Here is a 14,504-nt window from a genome sequence, read left to right as displayed (position 1 = left end):
TTTCCCATGTTGATCTTCTTTAAAATAAAAAACAAACAAAAAGAAAACACTACTCAGCATGTTTGTTCAGTCCACAGTTTCTTTTCATGTGACTTACAAGGTGTTATTTTAACAGGAATGGAACACAAGGAGCAATGTGATTACCAAGGAAAAGCCAGTTCAGGCAGATAGCAGTCTCGTTTTATCCTAGCAGAGAATATTCTTGTTGGACTTGGTAAAAAGCTCTGAGAGGAAGGAAGAGACGTTAGAATTTCCCTCCGATACCACATTTTAAAGAAATCCAACTTAGTTATGTTCTCTAAATATCATATATGAAAAATTTAGAACAGACGATAAAAACCTTACTTTTCTTCAAATTTTTTATTTCCTCTGCCAAACTTCCCAGTTATAATGCAAATACATACTGTATATTTAACGGAGAGATGATCTTTCTAATGCTTTCTGGATGAAGACTGGTTCAGTTGTAGTTCAACAACTACCCAGTTGTCTTACAATCATATCTCCTTCCCACAAGTTAAAGTACCATTTGAATTTTTATTGCATTTCTAAGTATTATATGTACATTATATATGATTTTCAATGTACTAAAAAGTCCAAGGGAAATTAAACCCCAACTATCCTATCACTCAGGAAGAAATCCTTATTATTAATAGTATAATATTAATAGTATATACTCTTCTTGAACTTGCACATTAACATATTAAGGGTTCTTAACCATTTTACTGTTGTTTTAAACAATGTTTCCCAAACTTCTTAGACCATGGATCCTTTGGTGGTACAATATTAACAACCTGACTAATTCAGGATCTAAGGAACAGATTTTAGGAAGGCCACTTTAATGAATGTATCTCAGTACAGGATCTTCAGCCACGTTAGTAATCCAGAGTTAACCAAACTCAACAATGTTCATTCCTCTTATGTACATTGATAACTTTACTTCAAGAAAGTAACATGCCTGGGTAATTTTATATTATGTTAATTATATCACAATAAAGCCTTTTATTTGAAAGACAATATGCTTGTGTTTTCGGAATACTGAGAAATAGAGTAACCTGATGAACACAAGAAATAGGAGATCAAAGGAGCAAAAAAAAGGATAGCTTTAAAGAATATTTTATGAGGTTCAAGGTGATTCGTTCTTGACCACAAGAGAGGGTACATTTTTAAATACAATGATGTCTCCCAGATTCATACTTCATAATTATATCTCTTCTAACTTTTCCATTCAAATGTTCTTGAAATGTTTGCCAATTGATCTTCTCAAGCCCTCTACAGTACAAAAGATTAAGTGCATACATCAGGGTGGAAATGAATAGCAGCAACCATGTTACAAACAGCCCACCATAAGTGCAGCATTTCTTTTAAACTTCATGTTTTTCCTGATATATACACACAAGGAAATATTTTTAAAATTCAATCATTAAGTTTCCAATTTATATTCTTTAGGGAAAACAGATACATAAAGAATATATGTTACTTTATATGCCTTAAAACACATGAAATATACTCTATTTGAGAAGTAAAGCTCAAAGCTAAATACTTCCTTCTAATCTTACCATCTTTTTCTAGAAGCAAAAATGGACAAGAGTGCTATAAGTGCTACATCAGTCATACTCCATGCATCCCTCCTAGAGCTGACACATGAAAAGATCTCACTTGTTGTCGAAGAGCAGCAATTTTCAAACCATGTGCCATGGCACATCTAATTTTTTAAACAGCAACACCTGACTAGTCAGAGGCACCGACCTCTTTCCATTAAATTGTCAAATGAAGAAATAACAGCAGTCAACTCAACAATAATTGTCTGGTGCGAATGCCATCTTAGTCTAGAAATATAGAGGTCATATAGTCGAGTTGCATCTTATTGGTCACATCACACAATAAGTTTGTATCTGATTGGTTAATTCTTGGTACCAGAAATCTTTATATACAAGTACAGGCATCCAATTTTTTAAAAAGTCACTTTGGAACAAAAAACATAGGTAAATACTATTATTTGTTTTTTAAACCAAATTAAAATTATACCTATTTTTTTGTTAGATCAACAAAAAATATATTTTTTGGTGTGTCACAGAATTTTAGTAATTAGTTTGAGATGAAAAGGTTAAAAATCACTGCTACAGATGAACTATACCAATCAAATGACTTTGTAATCACTTTTAGACTTTCTCTCTTGATTCATTGAGCCATTTTTATCACTCACAGAAAACAAAAATATAATATCATAAAAGGAGATACTTTTAAAATACAAACTACTTATTGAACTATTATACTATTTACAACACCATTCTTCAAAGAGGCCACAAAAATTATAGCAAGACTCAAGGGTAAGCTTTTTTATTTTTTCAGTCAGCTTGTGTAGTTTAACAGCAACTGGACACTTGTATAGAGACTTGCAGGTGGTTCTGACTCAGTTTCTGCTCATGTTATGTAGAGCATCAATGAGGGTTTTATTGTACTCTGCAATCTGCTTGGACACATTCTTCATAATTGACTGGTAATCACTCTCTTGACTCTTGGTTGCTATGACTAATTACATAAGTTAAGGGGAAACACTATAAATAAAAATAGTAATCATACTTGTATCTTTTCTTATTGAAAAGTGAAGATGGTACAGACAAAGCACAATTAGAATATTTAAAAAAATATATACTATTTTAACAGATTAAGCATCAACTGAAACCTAAAAGGCCAAGCAAAACTGGTTTCAAAAAAGATCATTTACTATCTAAAGCTTTTTTATAGTTAATATGTTATATATTTCAATCTAATTCTGGTCTTAGAACAATTGAGTATTCTAAAGAACCATGTTCTCTAAAGAATCACAAGGAATTTCAGGCAAGTCTCTAGAATTCACTGTTTCAAAATCACCTACTTGATGTTGCACAAAAACTAGAGCTTATTGTGAATGGGAGTCTTTAGCTTTTAAACTAAGTTTCATGACCACTGGGAATAGAGCCCCTTATGCATCTCATTTGGAGATAAGCTGTGGTCCCTGCTGCCCTGAGCTGAGGTTCAGCAGTGTCCTAGAACAGAACCTATGCTGCAATGAGTCAGGATCTAATTCTCCAAGTAGAGATGTCCTTGAATGGGATCAAGGAAGGTAATATAAAACTACTTTGGGGAAATGTTTCTTAAAACTTCATAATACATGTCCTAAACAGCTGCTTGCTCCTATAATTACAAACAAAAATAAGAAGATGGGACATAGGGTACCATCTTGGTAGAAATAAGATGAAGTTGAATTGGCTGAAACACAGATGAGCTGAAGGACAGATTTCTCATAACACTACTTAGTCTCCCTTTGCTGCACAGATATCCAAGTACAGCAGTATATACAATAACAACCATACCACAAACATACAGATGATTATATATAATTTGCCCAGCAACTCTGAGAGGAAATATTAACTATATATAATAAAATTGAGGGTTAAGCAAACTAAGTAAATTGTCTGAAGTCCATGAACTATAAGTAGTGGAGTCAACATTTAAAATTTTATCTACTGATTCCATAATCTGTGTAGTCACACTATGACTTTATATACACCACTTTCTATTAGTTACTTTGCCACATACACAAACACCCTAACTACTGTAGAGTGGAAACTAAGTCTTATTTCTTTATTTCCCACATAGTTCAGCTCAGTGTTTTGTAAATATTTGGTATCTGATGAGTGTGTATTGAATTATTTCATTTCAGTCTGTAAAGAAATTCCTAGAAAACAAAACCACTTGGTCAAGTTAATTTGCATTTTAAAGGATACATTCTTTCATCACAAAATTATTTTGTTCATGGTGTTGCCACTTCCTCTCCAGATTTGTAAGCTAAAAACACAAAAGAAAAATGTTAACCAGCGCCATATTCACAAAAATTATTATGCACCCTTTTTTAAGAGGATAAGAAAAACAATACCCCATTTTAAATCTTTTTTTTTTTTTTTACAGAGACAGAGAGTCAGAGAGAGGGAGAGATAGGGACATACAGACAGGAATGGAGAGAGATGAGAAGCATCAATTTTTCATTGTGGCACTTTAGTTTTCATTGATTGGTTTCTCATATGTGCCTTGACTGGGGGGCTACAGCAGACCGAGTAACCCCTTGCTCGAGCCAGTGACCTTGGGTCCAAGCTGGTGAGCTCGGGGTCTCAAACATGGGTCCTCCGCATCCCAATCCAACACTCTATCCACTGCGCCACTGCCTGGTCAGGCCCATTTTAAATCTTATCAACTCCTTGTATAAGATAAAGCTATGATAGACAAAAAAGAAATTTAGGAAGTATTAATACATTAATAAATACAATGTTGATTTTGACAACAGGTTTACTCTATTTTAGTAGGGAGATATTTAAAATATTATTATACCAATGAATGTGCCAACTGAAAGACAATTTATGGTTTTTCCTTTCCTAAAAGAACTTAAAAAAGAAGAATGGAACTTAATAGGAATCTCTCCTTGAAATATGGAAGTCTAATGCCACAAACGTAATATATATTCTAACACTGCCAAAGGTTCAGCTATATAGGAGAAACTTCCTTATTTCCAGGGCTGAATTTCCTGTCTAACTCCACAAACTGTGATAAGAGCAGAGCTGCAGTGTGAAGATTATGAGAGCACTGGTGAAAAGCTGGCACTGTTACAATAATTTCTGCATCAACAGGAAGCTAATGTGGATATTATATTCACGGTTGCTTCCTCAGAAGACAATTTTACTGTTATAGAATTAAACTGTTTTTTTGATTTAATTAACCTTGTAACTCTGGGTTATGGTCTTTCTTTTTTAAGATGCACATAGTTGTTGTTTTTTTTCCTAAGCAAAGCACCATCTGAAAAATAAAATATAAAATGTTCTGCCCGGACATTTCTAAGTAAGGATCATTTTTAAAAATCTGGTAATTGCAGCACCTTTAGTAATATATCTTCATACTTTTCATGCTAAGTTATTTTTGGGGCATAAGTTCAGACTTAATGTATCATCCTATTGTTTTCTCCAAAGAAGGAGATCCAGACATTAGGATGAATCATAACTAATAAATTACATGAATTTATGTTCTATGAGTTAACATTGCTAAATCAGATCTATTTCCCCCAGATAGGACCTTGAAGTGAAGGTGGACTTCAAAAAGCAGTCTTCACTTTTTGATAATAAAGCTCTAATAAGCTTTTGTGAAGTACCAAAATTTTCCCTCTTAGTTTTACTCAAACAGGTAGACTTATTATAAAGCAGCAGACCTCTTGACTGCTACAAGAATACTACTATAAAATACTATCTCCCCTCACCTAAAAAAATAGCAATACTATCTCAGATGGTTAAATTTTTTTCTATATTACACATCTTTATTAGAGACTTGCTTTTAAACCTCCGAGGCTATCATGAAGCACAAAACTTTTTTTTTCTCTACTTTTTAAAAACATCTCTTATAAATTCTTTATATATTAACCCCTATCAAATACATGATTTTCAAATATTTTCTCCCATTCCATAAGTTGCTTTTTCATTTTGTTGATTGCAAAAGGAACAGTTTTTTAGTTTGATGTAGATCCACTTACTTATTTCTGCCTTTGTTGCTTGTGCTTTTGGTGTCATACCAAAAAGTTGTTGCCAAGACTAATGTAATGTCTCTACGTGTTCTTCTACGAGTTTCACAGTTGTTCCCATATAGACATGTTAAATGATTTCAAATAACTAACAGTCATTCATTAAAAAAAACCCAGCTGTGATGTAAAGTTATTTATAGATATCAAAAACTAGTTTTCTATAAAAGTTATAAAACATAAGGAGAACCAAGATTTGATTATTTGGGATTCACAAAAGGCAACAAATACAGAGAAAGGCTATACATTGTTAATGTTATGAATTCCTATTATCAGCATATGGGTTTAAGAACATGATTAGCACTTACTGTGGAAATAAACAAGGTAGCTATTAACTGGCTCTAAGAAATTGTGTTTGTCAAGTGTTTTCTCCTTAAGTCATCTATTCAGTGGAGGAGGGCCGATATTCTCTAGGAAAAAACAATCTTTTTTCCTAAGAACCAATTAAGATGATGATCCCATAAACATTTATTATTATTTTGTATTTTTCTGAAGTGAGAAGTAGGGAAGCAGAGAGACAGACTCCTGCATGCGCCTGACCAGGATCAACCCGGCATGCCCACTAGGGGGCAATGCTCTGCCCATTTGGGGCATTGCTCCTTTGTAACTGGAGCCATTCTAGTGCCTGAGGTGGAGGTCATGGAGTCATCCTCAGTGCAGAGGCCAATTTTGCTCCAATGAAGCCTTGGCTGTGAAGCGAAAAGAGATAGAGAAAGGAGAGGGAGAAGGGTGGAGAGGCAGATGGGCACGTATCCTGTGTGCCCTGGCTGGGAATCGAACCTGGGACTTCCACACGCTTGGCCGACACTCTACTGCTGAGCAAACCAGCCAGGGCTCCCACAAACATTTTTAAAGTTTCTTCTCTAGCACTCATCTCCACTGTAAACATCTAAGGATAATTTTACTACTTACAAGTCCATTTTGAGATTTTCATATTATGAAGTAGAGAGAGAATAACTGATAAATCTAAATTATGTAAATTAGTGATTTCTAAGCTTTTAGTGGTTGTGGCAAACTCTGGTAAGCCCCTACTTCATTCAAGAAGAATAAGAGGTATACCTTTAAAAAAATGGTATATCCACACAATGAAATAGCTGATGTCATAAAATGTCATCAAAAGAGCTTGAAAATATTTAAGAAAATAAATGCTTAAAGACTATATGAATAGAATTTCATTTTTTTTGTAAAAACAATATAATGGGTATATTAATTGCAAAGAAAAAAGTTTACAAAATGCTATACCAAAATGTTAACAATGACTGTCTACCATGATCATATTACTACAAAAAGAAAAATTAATTCATTTAGCATTAATAAATCATAGTTGTAAATTGCTCATATAGACTAATCAGATAAGAGTGACCTATCTTTATAAGATTATAATTACTGATTTTGTATATGACCCCGTATTTCATTTAATGCTCCAAATACTTATTCAACTCCTATTTTATGCCCACCACTAGAACAGGGGAGAAAATGAGAATGGAACAAACACCATCTCTGCTATCTTGGGCAGTGCTCTCAATCTAAAAGACCTCAGACATTGCTCAGGTCATTATTAGTAGGATGAACGATATAAAAAGGGGGCTTGTAGGTGTCATAGATGTAAATCAAGAAGTTCAGGAGCCTCAGGTGGTGGCACAGTGGATAGAGTCAAACTGGGACTCAGAGGACCTAGGTTCAAAACTCCAAGGTCACCGGCTTGAGTGCAGGCCCACCAGCTTGAGCCTAAAGGTTGCTGGCTTGAAGTCCAAGGTTGCTGGCTTGAGCAAGGGGTCATTTGCTCTGCTGTAGCCCCTCTGCTCAAGGCACATATGAGAAAGCAATCAAGGCCCTGGCCAGTTGGCTCAGTGGTAGAGCGTCGGCCTGTCCTGTGGAAGTTCCAGGTTCGAGTCTTGGCCAGGGCACACAGGAGAAGTGCCCATATGCTTCTCCACCCTTCCCCTTCTCCTTTCTCTCTCTCTCTCTCTTCCCCTCCTGCAGCCAAGGCCTCAATGGAGCAAAGTTGGCCCAGGTGCTGAGAATGGCTCCATGGCCTCTACCTCAGATGCCAGAATGGCTCCAGTTGCAACGGAGCAATGCCCCAGATGGGCAGAGCATCACCCCCTAGTGGGCATTCCAGGTGGATTCCGGTCGGGCACATTTGGGAGACTGTCTCTCTGCCTTCCCACTTCTTACTTCAGAAAAATACAAAAAGAAAGCAATCAATGAACTAGGACAGTGGTTGGCAAACTGTGGCTCTTTGGCCCTTGGAGTGTGGCCAGCTTAGGAGTACCCTAATTAATAACAATGTATCTACCTATATAGTTTAAGTTTAAAAAATCTGGCTCTCAAAAGAAGTTTCAATTGTTGTACTGTTGATATTTGGCTCTGTTGACTAATGAGTTTGCCAACCACTGATAGGGCGCCACAATGAAGAATTGATGCTTCTCATCTCTTTCCCTTCCTGTCTGTCCCTATCTGTCCTTCTCTCTTTCTCTGTCTCTGTCAAAAATTTAAAAGAAAAAAAAAAAGGGCCTGACCTGTGGTGGTATAGTGGATAAAGCATCAACCTGGAACACTGAGGTCGCTGGTTTGAATCCCTGGGCTTGCTCAGTCAAGGCACATACCGAAGCAATTACAAGTAGATGCTTCCCGCTTCTCCCCCATTTTTCACTGTCCCTCATTTGTTCTCTCTCCCCCCCTCCAAAAATCAATAAAAATATATACTTTTTAAATTAAAGAAAACAAAGAAGTTCAAGGATGGGATGCTGTTTCCAGCATTACTTGAATAGTTTTGAAAATTGGAAACAACTTAAATATCCAATACAGAACTGATTTAGTAAATTATGTTATATCCATGTCAGTCAAATATTATAATCATATTAAAAAAATATCTATTGACAAGGGTAAGTACTTATAATGTGTAATTAATAATGAAAAACAAATGTGAGGTATCTCATTATAGTTTTGATGTGCATTTCACTAAAAGTTACCAAAGTTCAGCATCTTTCCATGTATCTGTTGGCCATATGTATGTCTTCTTGGGAGAACTATTTGTTCAGGTCCTCTGCCCATTTTTTAATTGGATTGTTTACTTTTTGCGTTTGAGTTGTATGAGTTCTTTATTGGTTTTGGATATTAACCCCTTGTCAGAGCTGTTGTTTGCAAATATCTTCTCTCATTTGGTTGGCTGTCTTTTAGTTTTGCTGGCAGTTTCTTTTGCTGTGCAGAAGCTTTTTAGTTTGAGATACCACCTCACAACTGTGAGAATGGAATTAACAAGACAAGTAATAACAAGTACTGGAGTGGTTGTAGAGAAAAAGAACCCTCATTCACTGCTGGTGAGAATGTAAACTGGTATAGCCACTATGAAAAAGAGTATCAGGGTTCCTCAAAAATTTAAGAATAAAGTTACCATTATGACCTAGTAATCCATCTTCTGTGTATCTACTTGAAAAATCTGAAAATACTTATTTGCAAAGATATATGTACCTCTATGTTCACTGCATTATTCACAGTGACCAAGGTAAGGAAACAATTGAAGTGTCCCTCAAAAAATGACTGGATAAGAGAGATGTGCTTCATATATACAATGAAATACTCCTCAGACATAAGATGAAAAGCCATCACTTGAGACAACATAGATGGATCATGAGAATATAATGCTTAGCAAAATAAATCAGACACAAAGAAGTTAAGAATCATGATCTCACTCATACGTGGAACATAAAACTAAAAGCAATAAACAAAAACTCACAGACACAGAAAACAGAATGGTGGTTACCAGTGGGAAGAGGGGTAGGGGGTAGTAAAGGGTAAAGAGGCTCAAATACATGGTGACAAAAAATTTTGATTTTGGGAGGTGGGCACACAATGCATCATACAGATGATGTACACAGAAACATACACTGGAAACTTATATAATTTTATTAACCAGTTACCTCAATAAATTTAATTTAAAAAAATGAAAAAATAAGTTTCTCAATAATGTACAAAATTATACCATTTCTATAATATATAAAAGTAAAAGTGTACTTATATATATGTATAAAGTGTGTGTTCACAAAATATACACATATAGACTAGAAAGACCCACACAAAAATAAGAATTCTCTCTTCTGGGTGGTGGAATATTAGTCATTAGGGTTTATTTTATTTATAGCTTTTATGAGTTAGCAAAGTTTCTGCATTAAAAATGCTTTACTTTTGAAAAAAATGTAAAGCTATTATCTTAATGGCTGTACTCAGAAGAGTGCATAAAGTAGGCCTTCCAGATAGGTTAATAGAAGGCAAGAAAGCAGGAGCAAATTCTTTCTGAGTGGAGATTATCTGGCTATCTGCTAAGTCAGAAAATCTGTTTGTTTGTTTTTAAATAATTTTTTTTAATTTTTATTTTATTTATTCATTTTAGAGAAGAGAGAGAGACAGAGAGAGAGGAGAGAGAGACAGGGGGAGGAGCTGGAAGCATCAACTCCCATATGTGCCTTGACCAGGCAAGCCCAGGGTTTTGAACCGGCGACCTCAGCATTTCCAGGTCGACGCTTTATCCACTGCGCCAGCACAGGTCTAAGCCAGAAAATCTGAACGGTAAATAAAACAGGTAGGACAAAAAAAAAAAAAAAGAATTATTTTGGGGTTAAAATATAAAGAGAAGAGGACAATCTGAAATAAAAATAAATTTCAGAGTATTTTTTTCTTCTTACTTGAGAATGTGTCTCGTTTTCTTGCAATTGTGTTTTTAGTGTCTCAAATTCTTTGTTTAGATTTCCCGTTACTTTTTTCAGAACATTTCTGCGGGTTGATAATACTGTACTCTCCTCATGTAATTTCTAGACAGAACCAAACAGAAGTAAATAATAGCTTTAGGGATATCAACTAAGACAATATAAATTGAATTTGACTAATACTTTCAATGATACTCTGATAAAATTCTACCCAAGGCTATAATTATTCTAAAATCCTGTTTATAAAAGTATCCTTTGAACTACAATAAGCTAAATTAACTATATTAACTCTCTGAAGGCTGGTATCTCTAGTCCTACCCTAGCAAATTTACATTAATGTAAAATGGCAATGAAAGGTCATGAAAAATCTTAAATAGGGAAATAGCACAATCAAATCTGCTCTTAACACAGCCTATATTTGCTGAAATGCTGTATCTCTTTTCAATTTTTGCCTTTGGTTTAAAACTTAAATCACTGTAACTCCTATTATATATGTAAACATCTTTATTTTTTTCTTCCTACATGTCTAATAATCAACTGGAAATAATAAATTCTATAAACAACATATATATAAAATCTGATAAAAAAATCATAATTTTGTATGTAATACTCTTTTACCATTTACCTTTTTCTTTTCTTCACTTGATGACCTTAAAGCTGGCAAATTATTAAATGTCTCCAGATCAATTAACATTTGCTTAATTTTGTTTTGTAGAGACTGTTGTTCCTCAATCATCTTACTTTCCAGAAGCTCCATTTTCTGTAGATCCAACTGGAGACATTGACTATCTGAAACAGGAAAATTCAAGTCCATAATTAGTCAAAACTTTATTTCTTTTACAAAAGGAAACACACTACAACCATTAAAATCATGTTTTATAAGAGTACTGACAATAGAAACATATTCACTACAATCAGTGAGACAATACAAAGATAAATCAAGAAAAATATACTCACCCCCCAGGTAATTAACATAACCTGATGTGTAATGTACATCAGCCATATTTGCTTCCATGCACATACAAACATATGAGAAGACACAGTTGTTTTCTTACTTAGTAATATCACATATATTATGTGATATAGAGCCATTATTTTAAATAGGAACATGACACATATACATAGTTATATAGGGGAAAAGCAAATTACAAAACATTATATATATGTACACACATACATATCAATATATATATACGTGTATGTGTGTGTATATATATATGTGATATATATAGTTAAGCCTAATTTTATAATTACATATACAGTTAATTCTCATTATTTGTGGTAGTTATAATCTATAAAGTTAGCATGAACACTGAACTATTGCTCCTAGGGGAAATACAGGGTTATTTTCCTGTGAGCCTCTGGTCACAGTATTTTCAACCCACTAATATATATACATATAACCCTGTTTTATGTGTTTTTTGAACACACCGTATTTAATATATTTGATTCATTAACATTGAAGTCACTGCCAATCTATGCCTGAAAAAAGTTTATATCCATAAACCAGATCACATCACAGCCTTCTTGTGCTCACGAACACTGGCCAACACTTAGGCACTACACTTGGGGGCCATTTTAAAAAGCAAAATCTCCACAAAAAGCACAAAAATGTGGGAAAAAGTGACACTAAATATACCACAAAAGGGCCATGTTTACAGTAAGAGAGCTAAAACAAGATGGCAAAGTGTTGCCTTATTTTACCTCCACTTGAAGTGTGAATGTCAGGCAATTAAAATTTTTCACCAGTCTATGTATGTGCACAAATGATCATGAAAGTGCTGCAAGAATTGATTTTGGAGTTACAAATTACTTTTAGTGAGTAGGGGAATTCACAAATACAGAATCCACTAATAATGAGGAACATGTGTTCATATGTGTGTCTCCTTCTTTGTTTCCTAACTATTGAGCATCTACTATGTCCCAGCTGCTGATGATATAAAGGAAATTAATAGAAACATTATTTGTGCTCAAGTAGCTAATTCTAGAAGTAGAACCAGGCAATTAATTAATCTTTTACAATATATTGGATAACTATAGTAGTCTCCTCTTATCCTCAGTGGACACCTAAAACTGCAGATAATACTCAACTCTACATATGTTATGATTTCCCCCAATACATACATACATACCTATGATAAAGTTTAATTTATAAGTTAAGTATTTAATTTATAAACAACAATAATAAAATACAATGATTATAACAATAAGGGTTATTTGAACACAAGCACTAAGAACCAAGACAGTTGATCTAATAATCAAAATGGCTAATAAATGATTCACGGGCAGGTAACATATAACATGGATGATTCACATACCAGGCAGGAGAAGGAGGATAGTTATACTACTCAGAAAGGGATGCAATTTAAAAAATAAAAATTTTTTACTTCTGGAATTTTGCTTTTTAATATTTTGGACACAGATGACCATGGCTAACCGAATCCACAGAAAACAAAATTACAGATCAAGGGGGACTACTGTAAAGAGTAATCATATCATAAGAGCAAGGTCAAAAGAGCTCTAAACCAGGGGTCCCCAAACTAAGGCCCGCGGGCCGCATGTGGCCCCCTGAGGCCATTTATCCGGCCCCCGCTGCACTTCTGGAAGGGGCACCTCTTTCATTGGTGGTCAGTGAGAGGAGCACCGTATGTGGCAGCACCGCAAAGTGCGGCATCGCTCACATACAGTACTACTTCCAGTGACACGGGACGCAGGCGTCACGGCTCCAGAAGTGCATCATATCACTTGTTACGGCTAGCAGTGACAAATATGGAACCGGACATTGACCATCTCATTAGCCAAAAGCAGGCCCATAGTTCCCATTGAAATATTGGTTAGTTTGTTGATTTAAATTTACTTGTTCTTTATTTTAAATATTGTATTTGTTCCCGTTTTGTTTTTTTTACTTTAAAATAAGGTATGTGCAGTGTGCATAGGGATTTGTTCATAGTACTTTTTATAGTCCAGCCCTCCAATGGTCTGAGGGACAGTGAACTGGCCCCCTGTGTAAAAAGTTTGGGGACCCCTGCTCTAAACCATACTTTTTAACTCAGACCTTAAGGATTGGGAATCAACCAAATAAAAGAGAAAGTAAAAGTGTTCCAGAGAAGACAATCAACATGTGCAAGTCTAGAGGTAAGAAAGCATAGTACTTTTGAGCAAATAACATAAGTTCAGTATAACTAAAATTCCGAGTTCAAAGTGCATGGTGATGAGAGAGAGAAGTGAAAAATTAGAAGGATTTCAGTTAGAAGGGCTTTTTAAGTCAAGATAGGGCACTGGGACTTTATACTAAGGGCTAGGACAAGTCATCAATGAATTTTAAATCAGAGAGGGCACAATTAAATTTCATAAAGTTTGTTCTGCTTGCAATGTGGTTACAATTAATTGGAATGGCATTAACTATGTGCAGGACAACCAGTTAATGGTTGATTCAGTGATCTAGGCAAGAAATCTTAGACTGGTTTAGTCAATTTGGGTTTTTATTTATTTATTAAAACAGTATTTATTAAATGCTTTCTATGTGCCAGGCAAACTTCTAGGCCTGGGGGATACAGCAATGAAGAAAGCACAGAACTGTGAAATATACAGTTATGTCAGATGGAAATAAATAAGAAAATAATGCAGGAAACATCTCATGGGATTCAAACATATTAGGGACTTGGAATTAATCAAACAATTGACTGGACACAGTGGTTGAACAAAGAGTCAATGCAGAATTCTATTCCAACATGAGTAAATGAATGGATGGTGCATTTACCAGAGACAGAGACAAACTTTTATTTGAGAAAGAAAGCAAGATGATGCGTTGAAACCAACTTAAGATATGTTGAACCCTGGTCGAATAGCTCAAGTTGGTTAGCATCGTTCCGAAGCACAGAGGCTGCTGGTTTGATCCCCAGTCAGGGCACATACAGGAGCAGATCAATGTTCTGGTCTCTCTCCCTGTCTCCCTTCCTCTCTAAAATCCATACAATAAACATTAAAAAAAAAAAAAAAAGGTATGTTGAGTTTGGGCTACCTCAGAAATATCCAAATAGAGATAAGTAAATAAGATGTCCATGTATGGGCCTGTGAGGTCTGAAAATATAGATTTTGAAATCATCAGCATAAAGATGACTAAAGCTATGGAAATGGTTGAAATCATTAAGAGAAAAGGATTCATGACATGACCTATATATATAAACAAATTAACATGAAGG

The 14,504-nt window shown here is 34.9% G+C and overlaps 1 protein-coding gene across 3 annotated transcripts in view; it reads right to left on the bottom strand.

The window, feature by feature from the left end:
- Positions 1–345: 345 nt before the first annotated feature.
- IFT74 (intraflagellar transport 74) overlaps positions 346–14,504 on the bottom strand; it is a 99,682-nt gene continuing 85,523 nt past the window's right edge. For all 3 annotated transcript variants that reach the window (XM_066368287.1, XM_066368286.1, XM_066368289.1), the window contains exons 17-20: positions 10,928–11,091; positions 10,282–10,407; positions 3,768–3,828; positions 346–2,529 (exon numbers count right to left, since the gene is read on the bottom strand). In XM_066368287.1, coding sequence (XP_066224384.1) covers positions 2,411–2,529; positions 3,768–3,828; positions 10,282–10,407; positions 10,928–11,091 — 470 coding nt within the window. In that variant the 3' untranslated portion in view covers positions 346–2,410. The remainder of the gene's footprint in view (positions 2,530–3,767; positions 3,829–10,281; positions 10,408–10,927; positions 11,092–14,504) is intronic.

This window comes from Saccopteryx leptura, chromosome 2 (assembly GCF_036850995.1).
Source record: "Saccopteryx leptura isolate mSacLep1 chromosome 2, mSacLep1_pri_phased_curated, whole genome shotgun sequence".
In the NCBI taxonomy this organism is placed as follows: Eukaryota; Metazoa; Chordata; class Mammalia; order Chiroptera; family Emballonuridae; genus Saccopteryx; species Saccopteryx leptura.
Note: the sequence above shows the minus strand (reverse complement) of the source record. Positions and strands in the feature narration are given on the sequence as shown.